Source organism: Harpegnathos saltator, unplaced genomic scaffold, assembly GCF_003227715.2.
Source record: "Harpegnathos saltator strain DR-91 unplaced genomic scaffold, Hsal_v8.6 scaffold376, whole genome shotgun sequence".
Taxonomy (NCBI): Eukaryota; Metazoa; Arthropoda; class Insecta; order Hymenoptera; family Formicidae; genus Harpegnathos; species Harpegnathos saltator.
The window spans coordinates 271,505-290,563 of NW_020230179.1; the positions used below are offsets into that span (position 1 = coordinate 271,505).

Below are 19,059 nucleotides of genomic sequence, written 5' to 3' on the forward strand. Positions count from 1 at the left end.
CATGGCCAATCAAGAAACCCGGCTCAACCCCACGCCGCTCCGACGTGGCGCGCGTTTCGAATTTGGTGATGCTCTCTGCGCAGCGCCTTTTATCCCGTAATTTATCCGTTTGTTTTCGAGCCCGAAGTCTCGTCCAAATCGAAGACACGGCTAATGACGACGGTCACGGTTATGTGAGAAACACAAATGTTCCTTCGACATTTTCTAAAAACTTTTTCAACTTTCTACCTGCGTTCTTATCCAACTGCCGTATTTTCTTCGAGACCTTCGAAACCTTTTTCTTACCCTTGAACATTCTGTCAAGATATTGACCTGAGCATTGTGTTTTGTTTTATGATAGATTACACTCGAGCCCAGGTACAGTATATACTGTAACCTGAGACAGAAAGTAAACAAAAAAACAGAACAGGAATTTCAGATAATATATTGTCGTGTCCGAGCCACAAGGTTTGTGGCAACGTCCGTTGTCTGTGAGCCTTAGGCATCTGATGCTGATTTTGACAACTGAACGAAGATTGTCTGGACGACGGAAAATCGATAAGAAAAAAACAACAACAGCTGACAGAGAGTCTCTGGCAAGCTGTCATCGTAGACAGACGCGAGAATTGTAGATCAGAGAATTATTCTTGTTTAAAGCTTGAGTGAGCTGCGCTGTATATAGTAAAGCTTGTTATTCTTACGCGAGTGTTTTCATTTACCTGAGTGCAAGCGCGAGTGCGAGAGTGAGCGCAACAATATGTTATAAACAAAAATGACATATAAATTCTTCTCGCGGGGTTCGGTCGGAACGAATCGAGACGTTCTATTTGGAATGCGACTACAAGGGTCTTTAGTCTCCGGAATTCCTCGGTGTCCTTCGGTGAGAGAATGACTCAGACTGCCAGAAAACTGCAGTTGTCTGTGACAATAGTATTTATTGAACAATGATAAAATAGTATTTTTCGCCTTTACGGATATATGTATGCCAATAAAGAATAACTACGGTAACAAAGTAATCTTTCACATAAAAACTGCACTATGAGAGATAATAAACTGTGCGAGAGATTTACGGCGCACTTCTTAATCCTAAGTTTCAAGAGTAAAAGAGAGAGGTACCTACCCACGATCAGACAAAGCCATGGTTTACAGCAAGTATAGTAATATATATATATTGTAATATATATATATATATATAGTGTAATATGTATATTGTAACATTTTGTATAATATACTACATCTTAATCATTACAATGGATTCCTTCTCTTAACAAAGGCTAAAATTGCAATTTGGCCTTAGGCCGATTTATATTTTTTCTGAGAGATATATACTCTTTAATGCAGCGCGACGTTGAAGCTCCAGTCAGATGAGAGATGAGATTATAAGTGAATATCAGAGATAATTATCGATCACGAGAGAAATGGGACTACTAAGTCCTCCTTATGTTCAACTTTTACTTCGTTTAGTGCTGTCACAGCCTTGTTGAGCATTTCTGTAATCTGCAAGCACAATTTGTTTCATCGTATCAAAATTGCATCTGTGCTCTGAGATCTGTTGTGACAACATTGAAAAAGTATGTAATTTGTTCATATTCCTTACCAGTTCTTGATCTCCACTAGTGAGGGGCTCAGCCGCTAATATTCGCTCTGGCGCTGGTATGTCCTTGAGGAAGAAGGATGAGACTTCAGGAAGCATAATTCTTCCTGACTCTATTCTCTTTGAATATGCGCGTGCCCTATCCATATATTCATGTTGTTCTAAATTATGTGAATCTAACGCTCCCACATCTATGACATTGCTGCAAGAAAAAAGATATCGGATGAGTAGAGGTTTTAAGAGAACAAGATTTGTCACATTAACAAGTTTGCTACTGTAGGATTTAAAAACTCTTGTTACAATAATTGCCTTTTGAAATGTTTATGCAACATAGTGCACACATATTTTTTTAATTATATGCAAAGAAAATATTTTAGGAAAGTTAATTGATACATGTAACATTGATAGCAAACATGTTAAATTATAACTTTGATTATATAAAATATGGTTTAATGAAAAAAAAAGAAAAACTTGTGTAAAAAATTAAAATACCAACAAAAATATATGACATAAATCAAGAAATTTTGCATCAGTATGAAAAAACTACTTACGCTGCAGTTTCATGTAAAATTCTATTTAATGCACTTTGTTCATCTGTCTTCTTAGGCACAGAGCTTGCATACTGGTTGACATAGTCATCACTAAAATAAAAGTAAGTTTCATTTGACCTTACCTATATATGTGTGTGTGTGTGTTCAAAATAGAATAATAATAATGTTACAATATAGAATTGTAAGAGTGCAAAGTAAGATATGTATGGTCAATAAGGCAAGATATGTTTGGTATGATAAGATATGCTTAGTAAATAAGTAGGGCTCACCTCTGTACTCTGGGTATATTTGTGTTATTACTAACAGGATCTACCAGCAAATGTGTTCTTTCGTTTGCCTCTCCACCCTGAATAAGACAATATAAGTACAAAAGTGCGACAAAAGCGTCTCTGCTTTTGTATCGTCATCATTGTCATTACATGTCCTCATATAAGAAACTCGCATATACACAATAAAAATCGCTAATAAAAAAAAAGTAGGCGTGTTGCCCGCGATTATTCACGCGGTTGTCGCGCGAGAGGCTGTATGTGTAACGTCAGTGATAAGACGAGAAATATGAGCAGGAAATACGATTTTGCCTTGCGGCTGATTACCTGCGGACCGCTGTCCTCTTTACAGAAACTGTAGCAACATCCCATATTTGAAGAGAATAACGTAGCTTCTTCGGTTAACGAGGTGCAACCGCTATTGTAAACGAACGTTCATTTTTCTTCTGGTAAATAATCACATGGATCAGCTGTCGTTGCCGTCGCAGAACTCTGCGCCTTAAAATGTTGCACACATACACGCAATGAGATTTCTCAAAATACGAACGCTAAGCCAGTGCATATAATTACTGTTAGATATGAAAATCGAAGACACCGCGGTACGGAGCGCATGCAGCGTCTCTGCCGGAGTCGTTGACAATCACAAGATATAACCTCAATTTCTCGTAACCGACAAGTAATTGTCATGGTTAGGGGTCATGGTAGGGGAATACTACCGAAACTTTATCGGAATTATGTAGTTGTGTACGTATAGTCGTGTATATACTGAATTATTTGGCGAATATTGCTAGTCAACGATTTGTAACAGAGAGATACATCGTATTGTAAAGAAATAAACGTGTGCATTTGACAAATATCTAGTCGAGAGATACGTTTCTTATATAGAATTAATATTAAATTCTGTACATCTCTTTCTCAGCAGGATTTATTGCGAAAATATTTACATTGACCTTGGTGTAACTTTCTATCTCATATTTTGATATAGTAATTGCAATCATGTCAAACACAAAGGTAAGCTTGATATTAATATTAACGATTCAACATCTATATTTACTCACATGTATCAGCTTGTTAAGTAAAGCATATAAACTTGGGTTATTTTTATTTTAGGAGTTGACAGAACTACAAGTATTCAAGACAGTTTTATATCATTGTGTGATAATAATTGCATTACCTGTTATATCATTCTTTACAAGCAAGATCTTCTTCTTCGATGGTATGGAATATACACAAAAAAGATCTTAAACTTATACAAATTATTACATAATTACTAAGAAAAGAGTCATATTTCTATATTTTCTTCAAGGCAAAATTTTGTTTTGAGGAATTCTAATTTTAAGTAATTGACTAAAGAAACTTCTGTAACTTATCTTTAGGTATATTGGGACTCAACAATGTACCAAGCAATGTGTACTCTGCCGGTGTTGCAGTTATAGTGTTACACATTGCTTTAGGAGCTTTTATATACAGAGCGTACTTTGATGATCGGTCCAGGACATCAGTTAAGAGAGATTAATTCTTTATTAAGTACACCTTGGTGATCATTTATGACATAATCACAGTCAATACATTTATTTTCGACATTGTTCATCAGAAACTTCAAGAGTCGCTGTATATAAACAGCATTTATTGATATATTTTGCCTTATTTTTACTTTAGCCAAGAAGTCAGATAACAGCTAGTTGCAATTTCACAAAAGTAACAGATACAACATGGTTTATGCTATACAATTATGTGGAAAATAATTATCAAAGTAACTTATTAAAATAACTCACATTCCAAAATTTATTCAAGCATGTGAAGTTTGCAATATATACTTCAGTATGCCATTTGATGTTTGTGTAATTGTACTACAATTTCCATATAACAGAAATACAATAAAGTAGTGCAGTGCACTTACTAAATATGGTATTTTTCTACCAAAAGCACAGATTATTATGGTCCATCTATCTTTGTGCACAATAAATGACAAAATAATTGGGGCAATGTAAAATTTTTACAATATAAATTCATAGGTTGATAAGATTGGTATGATTTATGAGGATAAGATAGGTGTCCATATTTCACCTTCCAACAGTTTTTATTTTGGAAATTATTGTTCAAGTTTATATTTATAAAAAGCAAGTTTTAAAATGTTTATCATATTTGTCCAAAACATAAGCATATAGCTTTGACACATTAAGTTATACTATTCTAAAATTCTTCATATAAGAAATTCACGTTTAACTTTAAAATAATATAACTTCGTATATTATGCCAATCTATATGCAACATACTTGAACAAAAAATCTAAATCTAAACAAGAAAATATAGTATAAATATAACATAGATTAATGAGAAATGTTTAATAAATGGGAATATTAAACAGCTATATAAAGGAAAAGAAAAACATTAACTAGGCAATATATATTATTTTTAAATTCATTTTTTTTATAACCGTTTATCTCTTTTTAAATTGACAAGAACTTAAATATCTGACACTGGAAGCTATTAATTAGTATTTAATTCCAAAACATCGATGAAAAATACATCTATTGGATAAATGTCGGGTCTCTAGCAGAAATGTCTTAAAAATAAATATAATGGTCTGTACGCTGTAAATTTATCTTGGGATATACAGAATTGCAAAATGCGCTAGAATAATTTGTATATTTATGTAGAATTTAAAATAAAAAAAGAAAAAAGACTTATGTTGGAAATTTTTATCGCTCAATAAAATAAAGTGTCTAAACCATCTCTTACATTTTGTCTATCTAACAAATTTTTTTACATTTTGCTAATGTAGCTACATTATACATATATAATGATTAAATCTTGACACTTAGGTGCTAAAAGCAAAGTTAGGCACAAGAGTGAAATATGGACTTTCTATTCTTGTGTATTCTAGGAACAACTAAATTTCCAATATGACTTCCTGTATGTTGTGACGAGTAGCATAGCAATATAAATATGATTGGGATAAAGAAATATACTGTCATTATGTAGATGTCTACAAGTTATGTACAATGGTATATCTAGATAAAATTTCACTTTTCGCTTAGAAAATGACTTTTGCTAGAGAAAAATAATTCGAATCGCAACAATCTCGGAACTGAACAATTGCAGTCAATTTTTCTAATATCTTCATCGATGCTCAAACGTTTTAAATGTCAAAGCAAATTTAGTGATTTCAATCGGTGAAATGTTCATTTATTTAATTACTGTAAATGTAAAAAAAAAGACTGCTGTCAGCCATGAAAAAATGTTGGAATGAACAACTGTAATATTAAATACAATCGCCAGCGACATTACCTAGTCTCATAATTTTAGTCATTAGAAATTTAACTTAATATTCGAGCATTATGTGAGTAGCAATGTGAAAGTCGCAACGTATTAATTATTCCTATTGGCAATAGCTTTAAGTATCTTTTTCTAGTATTCGTCCAAAACAGATCTAATTACTTAGAAAAGTATTGAAAACTTGGAAAAAAAATCAAAGACTTTTAAAAGAAAGCTTAATTTGGCCTCTCAAGATGTTATGCTTGTCCAAATAACAATTGTTATCACGTGTGTCGGAAAAAGCTGCATTCAAACAAAAATAGATTTTGTGACGCATATCCTTCCGTAAATACTTTAACTTTCGATACATTTACTTGCGTGGTAATATAAGTTATGAAACAAGCATTATAGAAGAGAAAAAGAGGAAAGAGACACGTTGACATAATCATGTGTGTGCAAGAATTCCGAATATATGCAGGCGCTTTTGTGACACGGTAAACACAGTTACCCAAATGAAATATTCACTATTTTTGCGAATTATGGTAGATTTAATAATATTAAAACATCAACATAACATAAGCTATGGTGACGTTACTCAACGTCCATCTTTTCCTCTTGCTCTGTCTGTTGATTGGTGTGGTTGTGAGCATTAGCTTGGCTATTTTGATTATTCATCTTCTGTTCGTCAGCATCCTTGTCTTTTGGTTTCTCTTCTTTTGGTGGTTCTGCTTTAGGTTTAGGCTTGTTGAGGATAGGTAGTACCACATTGTCCAATGCCTGCGTAGCAACAAATAGGGAAGATGAGAAGATAAGGTACATTTGAGAAAAATGTTTACAAAAAGAAAAATCGATTTTTCCTCGACGCTTACTTGTTTCTCGGCCCGAATCTGTGCCACGGTGACCGGTGGTTGTTGCGTGCGTGATGTACCCGCGAGCAGTATACGCTTATCTTCCAACCACGTCCACTTCTCTTGCACCGCTTTCTCAATTTTCTTCACTTCCTCTTCCGTCAAGTGAGAATATTTATCATCCTTCGGATTCGCCAATTTGATCTGATCCAAACCCTTCTTAGCTAGTTGCAATGCTCCTCCTAATTCCTCCAATGCATACGATCGCCCCTCAAACTCTGATCTCCTTTCCTTTATCGGCTCACCTTGAGACTAATAAGAAAAAGCAGCAGCTTGAGAAGAAACATTCAGCGCGCATAAACCATTGAATTATATCAGCAACGAACTCATTTTGAACAACATACTTTCAAGCGCGTTAGTCGCTCGGAATAGACCTGTCGCTGACAATCCTCTCCTTCCTCGTAGAGCCAAATTTCAGTATCGTCTAACGTACGACAAAGAGCCTCCTTATCTGCTTCCGTGATAAATGTAGCTAATTGATCTTCTTCAGATAGTTTAGAACGTAGATCATAAACGTACTCTTCCAAAGCATTACGCACGTCAACACGTTCTTTTTCTTGTCTATCTTCCGCGATCATTTTGCCCTGTTTGTAAAATGTATGAAATTATGTAACGATCTGATATACCTTGAGAAGTTTTTCTTATTGCTTCAATTGAAGAAAAACAGGTAATTTGCGCGTTATGTAATATTCGAGCTGCGCACGCTGAATGATTACTTTACCTCTTTTTCCATCGCGGCGTCAAGATCTCGCAGTGAAAGCCCACAAATATTAGTCTCAATAGGTAAATCAATCGTACGAACAGAAACCTTTTTCTTGCCCTTTTCATCGCCTTTATCGTCACCCTGAAACAAAAGATTTATCAAACATTAACCGACATATTCCTCGATATTGTTTTGTACAAGTTTATAAAAAAAAGTTCGTTTACAGGAAAGTTTATTATTTCGTCATATTGTCGGTCTATTTTCAATTTGCTTGGTGTAGTGACACATTTTTCACCTTTTACCTTCTTTTCACATGCAAATCGGTCTTCCACATTGTGCAATATATTTCCTACAAAAAGGGACCTTTTTCATCTCACAAACACTTACCTTGCTCCAATACTTTCTTTCCTCTAGTCCCTAATAATTTTATAACCACTTTCAGATGCGCGATTTTATAACACCGACATTTAACTAGATCTTTTTCTTTAACGCTAGAAATATTCTAAACCAAGTTTATACAAAGAGAAGAATTGGAATTCTTCAGGTGATGACAAAGATGAGGCAAAAAAGATAATGGGGTATACACTTTTGTGTGTACAGTTTTCAATTCGTATTACACATTACATCGTCACACACGTAACAGATAAAATAACAATGTTATAAACTAAATTTTGCAATCTACACTTGCACGTATATAACACGACAAGTACATATTGTTACGTATTCTTCCATACGAATGGAAAACTGCTCAGCGTGCCTGCCTTTACAGCTTAGGAATATTCATCTATGCTGCTGGATAAAAATACTATCTTTCTATGAAATATCACTGTCTCTTTTCCTTCTGCGACTCAGTGAGTAGAATAGCAGAGCAAAGACAGACAGCACGGCGTGACACAGCTGTTCTTGGACCCATATGCATTTATAGCAAAACGATTGTTACGGAATCAAACAATATCATAGACTATCATACGAATCTATCGTATACTGCGATCTTACATTATGTCTCATAAAAAAGCAAGCCGATCTTTATCTACATTTTTATAATGCCGCTGGATAGCCGAGTTTGCAGAAGAAATCGACACAGGGTTTAAACTCTACGTTTAACCAAACGTCATGCATTCAATAGAACTGATAATCACAATACTCTACGGGCTTCTAATTTACCTCACAATAAAACAGCTTGCAGTACATCTACTCGTATCTTAAGAAAAATTAATATACATGAGATGATGATAATGCAATTTTATAAGTCCTAAAATATGAAAGAATTGCGTGAAATATGAATTGGCGTTACGAAGAGGGGTGAATGAAGGTATAGTATTGAAGGCAATATCTGTTAAAAAAATGTTATCGAGAACGGCCCCGGAAGCGGAAGAAGACCAATAGAAGAGCGAGAGATGTCAATGAAATTAAAAGGCTAGAAATAAAATGTGAAGATGTGTTTAGTGTACTAAACCGACGACGATGAGTGTGTGTCATTTGCGTTATGTAAGGCGGTTGCGATTATTGTGCACTCATTGTTGCATGAGGATTGCGTCAGATTGATTTCCGCTTCAAGGTGAACGACAAAGCTTAGCGTGGTAAAAGGGAGAGAATACTTAAATCATCATGGCCCTAAACATGAGAGAGATGCTCACGATAATTGTTGCAAGGTAACAACGATGCAACGATTAAGCTTAGAATTTAGCGCAAAATATGCGTCAATCTCAACATATGCGTATGGGTCCAAGTAGAGATAGTATGCCCCATACCGAGCTGAACCAAGAGAGAATCCTGGAGGAGTAAGAAGGGGCAGAACCCCTAGCGCCTCTTCCACCGTCATCAGCATCTGAGTTCCTTCGTGTTTTATCCATGCTCACCTAAACCATAACAAACTTATAATCATGCACCTGAACGCTGTACTAGTATACATGTTGCACCAGCATAGAGAAAATTTCATATCAAATTTATATATATATATATATATATATATATGTATCATATTAACGATGCATGATAATATTCAATCAAAATCGGTGTTATATGTAATATTACATGATATCTGTCACATGAGCCATAATCAAGAATATATCACATCGATATTGTTACAAACCTCTGTTGCTGGTGGTTCATTTGCCTGCGCATCTTGATCGAGTTTGTCCTTTCTCTCCTGCTGCTGATCAATGTCCATGTTATTCTGTTGCTGCTGCTGCTGCTGCTGTTGGGCATCCTCCTCTTCTTTCTCTTGTTGAGTAGGTTCACGCTTCTCGATAAGCGATGCCGACGAGATCGTCAAGATGCCGTTCAGATTTACCCTCACTTTCACCTTAACTTTCGCTGACTCGCCCTCCGGCGTAGCTTTTATATTCTTTATCATGAACGTTCCTACATGAAACACAAATTATAGAATACAGAAGACAAGTGAAACGCACGGAGGCGTTTATTTTTAAATACTGATCTATCATTTCCATAATTTGTTAAAAAGTAATTTACGAGAGAAATTCCTTAGAATAAAACATTTGCGTACCAATTCGTGTTTGTGGATAATAAGGAGGCGGTAAACTGTAACTGGCGGTAAGCACAAACGGATTCGAACGATAGAACGTCAACATTTTTGAGAACGGTACAGGATGGTTGTGTCCAAATACTTCCATCTCCCTGAGATATAAAGTAGAAAATGTCAAAAATGGACAAGAAACAAAATTTCAATGACAAAAATTAATGAAAAACGTACCCTTCTTCACCTTGATTAGCATCCCATGTCAATTTTAGGGAATATGGTTGTATATCTGTAACTGAAAATTCGCGAACACGCACAGCAGGACTAAGCATAGCGCACTGCAATGCACAACCACGAGCAACCGACTCATCTTGATTCAAGGTGGTTGATACTGGCCGACCGAAAATTTCCTCTACTAAACGTTTGATGGCAGGGACGCGGCTCGATCCTCCTGCCACCTCGACTGCATGAATGTCCTCGAGTTTCAATTCTGAAGAATTATACGTAGTACATCATTAGCGCATGAAGAGAGCATGTATCTTTTGACGAGATGCGAATTTACTCTCGTGAACTTACTTGAATCAACCAAGCATTGGACAAACGTTGCCTCGACACGTTTAATCAGATGGCTACACAAATCTTCCATCTCGGTACGCTTTATCTCAGCGTGCACATCTTTCTCGTCCATAAAGCATTCGATATTTAGAGGAAGAGTCGTCGAATTAACAGACATCTGTTTCTTCAGTTTTTCCACCTCCGAGAGTAATCTTAAGTACGCCCGTGGATTGGTATGTACATCAATATTGTAACGCTTTTTAAACACCTGGCAAAAGTGTTCCGCCAAAATACTGTCGATATTCCTACCACCCAATTGACTATCAGCAGCACTTGACAGCATCTTTAATGGTAAACAGAATTAAGCACTTTCGAGTAGAATATACAATACAAAATGTTAATATTTTCGTATTAATGAACAATCAAATAATACTGACCTTAAGTTTGCCCTTATGAAAGGCACAAATGCTCACTTGCAAGCCAGCTTGGCCACAATCCACGAAAACGATATTCCTTGGAGACGCATCTGTTGCTGGCAAATCCTGTTTATAAATACCATAACAAAGTGCAGTGGCGGTGGTTTCGTTAAATAATCTTAAAACATTAAGGCCTGCAATTTTAGCAGCATCAAGTAGAGCTTGACGCTCAGCTTGAGTAAAGTATGAAGGAACTGATATAACACAATCATTAACAGCAGTTTGCAGCGCTGTTTCAGAAATATCTTTCAGTTTTGTAAAAAGCATAGCGGTAATTTGTTCCGGCGAAAAGACATGTTCTTCTCCCAGATATTGTACCTGAAACAGAAATAAACATTTGGACGAGTGTTCAACAATACAGAGAAGTAAGATCATGAGAAATAATTTGTCATTATTATTGTGTCATTTAAATGTGCTTTTCAGCAGTACACTCTTGATTCTACATGGTGCAAGTGACGTTAATGTATCTCTAGTATGTGTCACAGCATTCTAAAAAGATATAAATAAGATATGAGTCTCCAGAAATCAGAGAGTCCTGGCAAAATGCCTAAATTACTTTCAATTCTTGAATTATGCGGAAAATAGCTACGGTTGAAATATTACACAAATTTTCTTTCAATTTCAACATTCAGAGGATATTAAAAATTACCACTAAATAATTTTCTTATATATACATATACACACATATATAATACAAGTGAAGATTTTTATGTAGGAAATAATTATACTTTTACATTCTTTATTGTGATAATAAACATGATATCATATCTTCATCATATTTCCTTCACTATTATGGAAATAATTTACAAATTCATTCTCTCTTTTACTCAACAACACCATACTTACATGTATGCCAATACTTCCATCACTTTGTTGAGTCATTTTAAAAGGTAGAGTTTGTCGCTCACATTGAACTTGTGGATCATTATATTTTCTACCCAGTAGCCTTTTGAAATCATAAATGGTATTTTTCATGTTAGTCACCATCTGGTTCTTGGCTGCTACACCAAGAATTCGATTTTTTCCACTGAATGCAACACATGACCTGGGAATTAATATACATATATAATGAAATTGTTTATTCTTCTTGATGATATTTGAGTTTTCATAATTCTGCAGCAGGTAAGATGACCTAATTCATGTAGTTACTTGTATACTTTTTGCTTGTCTGACATTTATGATACAATTACTTTATCATGCTTTTATACACACACACACACACACACACACATCCACACACAAACACACACACACATACACACAAACACACACACACACACACATATATATATATATACTTGTAGATCTAGATTTCATTGACTCAATCTATGTTTAGATAAGTAAAAACTACATCATATATATATATGTATATATATATATATTTATTTATTCACTTATCCAAACTAAAGTATAAATTATTTCATTACAACATGAATATTTAATATATATTTAAAGACTTACAGAAATATACAAATTAAAAGAAACAATCACAAATTTTGATGTATAAGAAATATATGTAATATATAGAAATAATATATATATATATAATTCACATATGTAAGTATATAATATTAAATACCAAAAACATTAGAAATTGCTTAGAAATTAATTACAAAATTCCCAGAGCGTTTGTATAAATGTCTCAAATTCCCAATTTTTTTAAGAAATGCTCATGTAGCCTGAAGAATTTTAATAAGCGAGAATAGTTCCACAGGTGCATTGTGGATGATTTAATTAATTGCTAACGCAAAGGAAAAACATCATCGGTCACAATGGCTACGGAGGATAAAAATATAAGCGCAACTGCATCCTAAAGAGAAAGCAAAGAAACAGGCAGAAACGCGCGCAAGCGAAGCGGGACTTTTTAGGGATACATCCGAAAACACGTGAACATGCGTGTGACAGCGGTATTGGCAATGAGATGCCTGTAAATGGCAATGTGACCGACGTTCCCTCGAGTATGATAATCTGCGCGCATATTCGCACGCGAACATCCGTCGTTATGCTACGTTATGCACCATTGATATTTCATTGAAATAACGAAAGAAACGTGCCGTTGGATCAATTGTGTCGAGACTCGCGCGACAATGGCACGCGAAAATGATCTTTATGTCGGTACGCGATGGCCTAGCACATTCCGTAGCAAAAATAAAATTTTTTTCTCCCCATTCGGCACAATGAAGGGTATGGTATTTCCGGTCAAAATTGTTTCCGAAAAAATCGAAAAACTCGAAATAACCGCAAGATTACATCGGCGACGATTCGGTCATACAGGATCGCCGTCACCAACGACGACGGTGCTCTCGCTGGATCATACGCCGACACGCCAGCAGCAGAAGCGTAAGCGGAAAAAAGGGAGAAAGGATTAGCCAAATTCAGGTTAGAGGTGATTCATGTTCGCGGCTACGGGACATAAAATCGCAAAGCGAAGGCCGCGGCGAAGGTTCGCCGGTTAGGCCCGAGACGAAGGAATATCGACGGACCGTCGATACGACGGACTTGGCCAGTGAGGTTGCAACTTACGGCGTATTGCGAAGGCTATAGTCGTTCGTTACAGTCTCAATGCCACCCGCGCGTGCTACGGCCACATAGCAGTTGTCGTTCCCGAAGTCGATTCCGATCACAGACATCGCAGCCATGGCTGATGTGTGTTGGGGCCGAATCGACACTTCCTCTGTGGCACCGGGCTGGATTTCTGGCTGTTCTCGTCAAGAGAGGCGCCTGCCCGTCTCACTTAGACGTGAATCTTACGCGGTAGCGGAGTACCGTGCTGGAGGGAGCAGCAGGATTACGTTGAAACGATGCGATTAATTTCGCCGCGACTCGCAATCACGAGTGAGAGTCAGCGATGATACGCTCGCACGCGATGCCTCGAAAGAAATGATCTCGTCAGCGCAAGCACTACCTTCTGCTGAGGTCGCTTCAAAACTGACCAATCATGGCGCGGCTGGCGGCCGCGCTGATTGGTGCATCGCGCGATCTGGAATATTCTGGAAATTCGCGAGATTGGCCAATTCCACTAGATCCGCATCCGGACGCGCGCTTTCTCGAAATATCGAACTGTCGACCCGCCGCCACCGTATTCACGCCGTAGGGCTTCTCGCGCGCGCCAAACAATTTGCAATTCACGTTTCGACGAACAGATTGCAATCTAGCAAAGCGCGAAATTAATACGCCCGTAAAGCCGCGCGACGGGTTGAATTTAAACGAACCTTACTCGGATAAAAGCTTCATGCACGAATGACGAAAAATCGAGTGTCGGGAACGTTCCCGAAAGTTGCGCTTTCGCCGATGATCGACGCGAGACATTGCAAATTTTATCAATTTTACCAATTTCTCCATCTCCCTCTCTCTCTCTCTCTCTCTCCCTCTCTCTCTCTCTCTCTCTCTCTCTCTCTTTTCTTTTTATAATGACCTTTTTGTGTTAATCTTTTGCTATATCTATGTACTAATCGTATCTTAGGGCCGATTGTTCCAACTTCTTTGTAAGTTAACTGATAATTAAATCATATGTCTGTCTTTGTCTAAATTGAGAGAAAAACCAGAGATAAATATATGATTTAACTATCAGTTAACTTACCAAGAAGTTACCAAGAAGTTGGAAGAAGCCGGCCCTTATAGAAATATATTAGAAAAGGAAATAAAGGTTACATTAGAAGTTGTGCAATATCAATGACACTTTGATAGGTGGATATAAATAAAATTCAATGAAGACATGCATCTCCAATGGGTATTTATCAAATTACATCTGTTTTAAAACGCATCACCCTGTGATATGCCACGTGCAAGCCGCTTGTTTATTTATTTATTTATTAATAACATACGGGTCTGACCTCTTTGGTATACAAAATTGATACAGTAATAAACGAGTAAGAAAATTTTCATACAATAAAAAGTGAAAAAAACAGTACAAAAGCTTGTATTGTTTGCAAGAAAGACAACCTGGACGATTTTGAACGATGCCATCTAGCTTCTAAACTTTCTGACGAATTTTCGCAATACTTTTCGTCATGCTAAACGCCTTATATATATGATAGGCCCGGGTTTGTTTTCTTTTGAAGAAGAAGAACTGAATTAATGCATACGCAATTAATACAAACTGAATTAATGCACGTTAGTACAATATAAGGTTAGATTGAAAGAAAATATATTTATTTCGCACTAACTTATTGCACTAATTTCAAAAGTCCTTCGAAAAAGGACAAAGCTAGGGTGCGTTCCGTTTCACGCATATGCGCGCATTGTTTATAGTATACGTGACATAAACTATAGATAAATGCGCGCCTATGCGTGAAACGGAATGCATTCCTAATCACTAGCGAAAAACGACTTTGAAGCGAAATGTTTCGATTCGAACTCCGAGTAGCGAGTAACATCGATCGAATGTTGTGTCGACGTTTTTACATAAATATAAGTCAACGGGAAATAAAGCGCGTTGTTATAGCAACTATCTGTTATATCTGATCATTGAATCTTATAGTAGTGAGAAAATCGATCCGCGCTCACACACACACACACATTTACAGTGGTTCTTCGCGTGTCGCTCACGCTTCACGTCTCGCAACAATCGGCCTGTAACATAACCTCGCGGAGGTTCGTGAACTGCTGTGCAAAATGTCACGCTTGTGCAGTTTGAAATTATATTCAATACTGAATAGCACAAAAACATCGGCCGCGCTTTCTAGTAAATTATATTTCACAAATAGATTAAAAAATACGCCTCATACAAGTCGTGCCTGCATGTGCACTTATCCGCTAAATGGATTATTGAATAGAATATTTCCTACTCATCCACTAACAGTAGCAACAATCGCAAGAGAAAAATATGTGACATTAAGATGTGGCATTAAGTCTAATAAAAAACGTTTCAAATATCTTCAAATGCTTTTGGGTAGTTTTGGGCTCATAGCGGTGTCTTGTGATTATTCACCTTATAAAGGTATATGTATATATATTTATTATTATGTATTATGTATAAAATATAAATATATAGTTCTTTATATATCCATCTGTGAGTAAATATAACTGTATGACTCATTACAGAGGAAAAATTTCTGCATGCTGCCCAATATGGTAATGTTCTGGAACTGAAGAAAGTAAGTTTTCTATAAGAATAAGTTTTCTATGAAATAACATCAAAATATAAACAATTTAAAACTGTCATATATATATATATTGATGTTCACAAAATTAATTCAAAATTATAATTTCCACAGTTAATTTTTGGTTTATTATTTACTCAGATAAGAAGTAATATTAGTATCATTGGATTCAGTACTATAATTAGTCATTAAATATTTAGACTTTTTGGATCTGACTGGTTTATATTTTTAGATCTTGGTCAAATCTGAAAGTATATATCAACTAAATTCAAAAATTAACTGAGTCATCTAGTAGTATTGAAAATGTACATATTATTTTAATTAAAAAAGAATATATAAATATATCATTATAAAAATAAAGTAATATCACAATAATGCTATATATTTCAGGCTATAGCGAATGGCGTCAATGTAAATAGCAGGCATTCATTGGGTTGGACAGCATTGCAGGTTGCTGCTATAAATGGACAAGCTGAGATTCTAAAAATTCTGTTGGATAATGGTGCTGATATAAATGCAGGAGATGAATTTACTAATGTGAATAGACTTTCTACGAAGAAAGGCATGAATTTTATGGAAGGTATTACTTATATCCAATATAAAAACTAATATATATTAAAGTAACTAGCAACATACAATACATTATTTAAGAATATAGGACATCCTAATGCTACTATGACATTTACTAAAGTTAGATTTTTGAAAATATTTTGAGATAAAAATCTAAATATTACAAGGTATGTTTTTAAACAGTAATATGGGACTGTGTAAATTTTTAAATATAGAGTTTAGGTTATTAAATAATAATTTTTTATTTTAATTTTAGTTCTTATGAAGAGAGAAGAAGAATTTTCCAGCAGACTAAACAATGCAGCTACTTTTCAAGGTTTCACAGCATTACACTACGCTGTGCTGGCTGATTCAAAAGCATGTGTGAAGATATTGTTGGATAAAGGAATAGACCCAACAATAGAGAATGAAGCAGGACATCGAGCGATTGAATATGCTAAAGAAGAAATCAAAGAAATGCTTACTGAGTATACTATTAAATATGATGAATTGTTGAAAGAAAAAGTATATACTACTACTTGGTTTTTTCTATATATATGCAACATGCATGTAAAATGGAAGAAAAAAGAAGGTAATTACCTATACTTTGAAATGTCTCACCTAGGAAGCAGAGGAACGACGTAGATTTCCACTGGAGCAACGTTTGAAGCAGCATATTGTAGGACAAGAAGGACCAATTTCTATTGTTGCTTCTAGTAAGATGATTTCGTTATATTTATTATGAGATAATGTAATTGAAAACATGTAACGAGATAATGTAATTGAAAATATTGTTATTATTAGCTATCAGAAGGAAAGAAAATGGTTGGATAGATGAAGAGCATCCACTAGTATTCCTCTTCTTGGGTTCATCAGGCATTGGTAAGACGGAATTGGCTAAGCAGTTAGCAGCTTATATTCACAAAAATAAAACAAATAGTTTTATTCGATTGGACATGTCTGAATATCAGGAGAAGCATGAAGCTGCAAAATTAATTGGCGCACCGCCGGGGTATAAATCTTTTACTTGCTATTACGGTTTCATTTCAATTTCAGGATTTTTATATTTTTATATGCAAAATTCAATATTAAGTAGTATTAATAGTTAAACTTGTTACCTAGATATATAGGACATGATAGTGGTGGCCAGTTGACGAAACTTCTAAAACAATGTCCTACTGCCGTGGTATTATTCGATGAGGTTGACAAAGCGCATCCCGACGTTTTAACTGTGTTGTTACAACTTTTTGATGAGGTATTTATTTATCGCCTGCATCACTCGTCCTGTCTTGGCAGCTTCTAATTATGCAGAGCATTGTTTCGCTTTAAAGGGAAGGCTGACCGATGGTAAAGGAAAAACGATCGAATGTAAAGAGGCTATTTTCATAATGACATCAAATTTAGGAAACAAAGAAATTGCTGAGCATGCAATACAACTCAGAGCAGAATCTGCAAAACTGTTAAAACATAGATTAGAAAACACTTCTGATGAAGATCAGGAGCCAGAACGTATTGAAATCTCTCGCAAATTTAAGGATCAAGTGGTATGAGAAATGGAAACAAATATTTTTTATGTATACTTTAGAATCACACATGCAGTACAACAGTATAATAAAATCTCTTCACAGGTACGTCCAATATTGAAAGCGCATTTTCGAAGGGACGAATTTCTAGGAAGAATAAATGAGATTGTATATTTTCTGCCATTTTCTCGGGCGGAATTATTAAAATTAGTCACACGAGAATTGGAGGCTTGGGCTACACGTGCCAAAGAGAGACACATGATTGAATTGAAGTGGGACAGAGAGGTACTATCAGTATTAGCGGATGGATACGATGTTCATTATGGCGCTCGATCCATCAAGTATGAAGTAGAAAGGCGTGTTGTTAATCAATTAGCTGCAGCTCATGAACGAGGACTAATTAGTATGCATTCTTTATAATTCTATAATCTAATTTAAGTATTACGCATTCACCATTTTAATACAAATTCCTTGCAGGTAAAGGTTGCTGTGTATTATTGAAAACCCAGTGGCACGAGAATGTTGCGAGTATAACTCTTTCTGTTCGACAAAAAGATTTAAAAAATTTTGTTGATATCGCAGTAGTGGATGATTTAATAAAAAATATAAAGTTAAAATTTTAACAACAGAGTCTCCATAAAACGCAAAATTTTGGCATATTTGTATTCTTTCTTTCTTTAGTTTAAGATATATTTATTCAAAACTAATTACTTGTAGTTAATTAATTACACTACAGTTAACTGCAGTACATTAAAGTTAATAAACAATTCTTCCGATTAGCGATCACCAATTAATAGTTTGAAAGTATAACATTTTCATACCATTGTCCTGCTTACAATGATTATAGATTCATTTTTACATTTTTTTGCATATGTATGAGAGATTATCTGAAATGACCTGAAATTGAAAATTTGTCACCGTCAATATGCTTTGGTATTCTGATCAGAGAAAAGTGTTTCTAAGTAATAATTTCATAAAATAATTTCATATCTTTGATATTATAACATATAGTGATTGTGGTACAATGTGATATTAAGTATAGATATAATAAAGAAAGAAAAAGAATTTCGATCAGATAAAAAACATCGAGTTACTGATGTAAATAAGTTGCTCTTT

At 35.3% G+C, this 19,059-nt stretch overlaps 4 protein-coding genes across 7 annotated transcripts; 2 read left to right on the forward strand and 2 right to left on the reverse strand.

Moving 5' to 3' along the window:
* Positions 1-894: 894 nt before the first annotated feature.
* Lamtor1 (Late endosomal/lysosomal adaptor, MAPK and MTOR activator 1) lies at positions 895-2,922 on the reverse strand. The gene is made up of 5 exons (XM_011155974.3): positions 2,718-2,922; positions 2,394-2,470; positions 2,125-2,214; positions 1,577-1,775; positions 895-1,476 (listed from the first exon to the last, which is right to left on the reverse strand). Exons 1-5 carry the CDS (start codon positions 2,760-2,762, stop codon positions 1,387-1,389), a joined length of 501 nt encoding a protein of 166 aa, XP_011154276.1. The 5' UTR covers positions 2,763-2,922; the 3' UTR covers positions 895-1,386.
* Positions 2,923-3,030: 108 nt separating this feature from the next.
* Positions 3,031-5,126, forward strand: LOC105192094 (vacuolar ATPase assembly integral membrane protein VMA21 homolog). Of its 3 annotated transcripts, none has more exons than XM_011155971.3 (4): positions 3,031-3,228; positions 3,313-3,401; positions 3,501-3,606; positions 3,767-5,126. In XM_011155971.3, exons 2-4 carry the CDS (start codon positions 3,387-3,389, stop codon positions 3,904-3,906), a joined length of 261 nt encoding a protein of 86 aa, XP_011154273.1. In that variant the 5' UTR covers positions 3,031-3,228; positions 3,313-3,386; the 3' UTR covers positions 3,907-5,126. The 3 variants fall into 3 exon arrangements, with proteins under 3 accessions (XP_011154273.1, XP_011154274.1, XP_011154275.1); XM_011155972.3 differs by having other exon boundaries at positions 3,031-3,134; positions 3,310-3,401; XM_011155973.3 differs by having other exon boundaries at positions 3,031-3,134.
* Positions 3,932-13,408, reverse strand: Hsc70Cb (heat shock protein 70Cb). 2 transcript variants are annotated; one of them, XM_019845521.2, is made up of 12 exons: positions 13,293-13,408; positions 11,616-11,814; positions 10,731-11,087; positions 10,315-10,636; positions 9,973-10,228; positions 9,766-9,896; positions 9,352-9,623; positions 9,011-9,118; positions 7,278-7,400; positions 6,901-7,140; positions 6,518-6,808; positions 3,932-6,425 (listed from the first exon to the last, which is right to left on the reverse strand). In XM_019845521.2, the coding sequence occupies exons 1-12, from the start codon at positions 13,406-13,408 to the stop codon at positions 6,240-6,242; spliced, it is 2,601 nt and encodes an 866-aa protein (XP_019701080.1). In that variant the 3' UTR covers positions 3,932-6,239. The 2 variants fall into 2 exon arrangements, with proteins under 2 accessions (XP_019701080.1, XP_011154271.1); XM_011155969.3 differs by lacking the exon at positions 9,011-9,118 and having other exon boundaries at positions 6,240-6,425.
* A 1,713-nt stretch (positions 13,409-15,121) lies between these two features.
* On the forward strand, positions 15,122-18,620 carry LOC105192092 (caseinolytic peptidase B protein homolog). Its single transcript, XM_011155968.3, has 10 exons — positions 15,122-15,708; positions 15,813-15,865; positions 16,262-16,451; positions 16,698-16,945; positions 17,046-17,136; positions 17,225-17,432; positions 17,543-17,675; positions 17,752-17,964; positions 18,049-18,346; positions 18,421-18,620. The coding sequence occupies exons 1-10, from the start codon at positions 15,384-15,386 to the stop codon at positions 18,564-18,566; spliced, it is 1,905 nt and encodes a 634-aa protein (XP_011154270.1). The 5' UTR covers positions 15,122-15,383; the 3' UTR covers positions 18,567-18,620.
* The last annotated feature ends 439 nt before the right edge of the window (positions 18,621-19,059 follow it).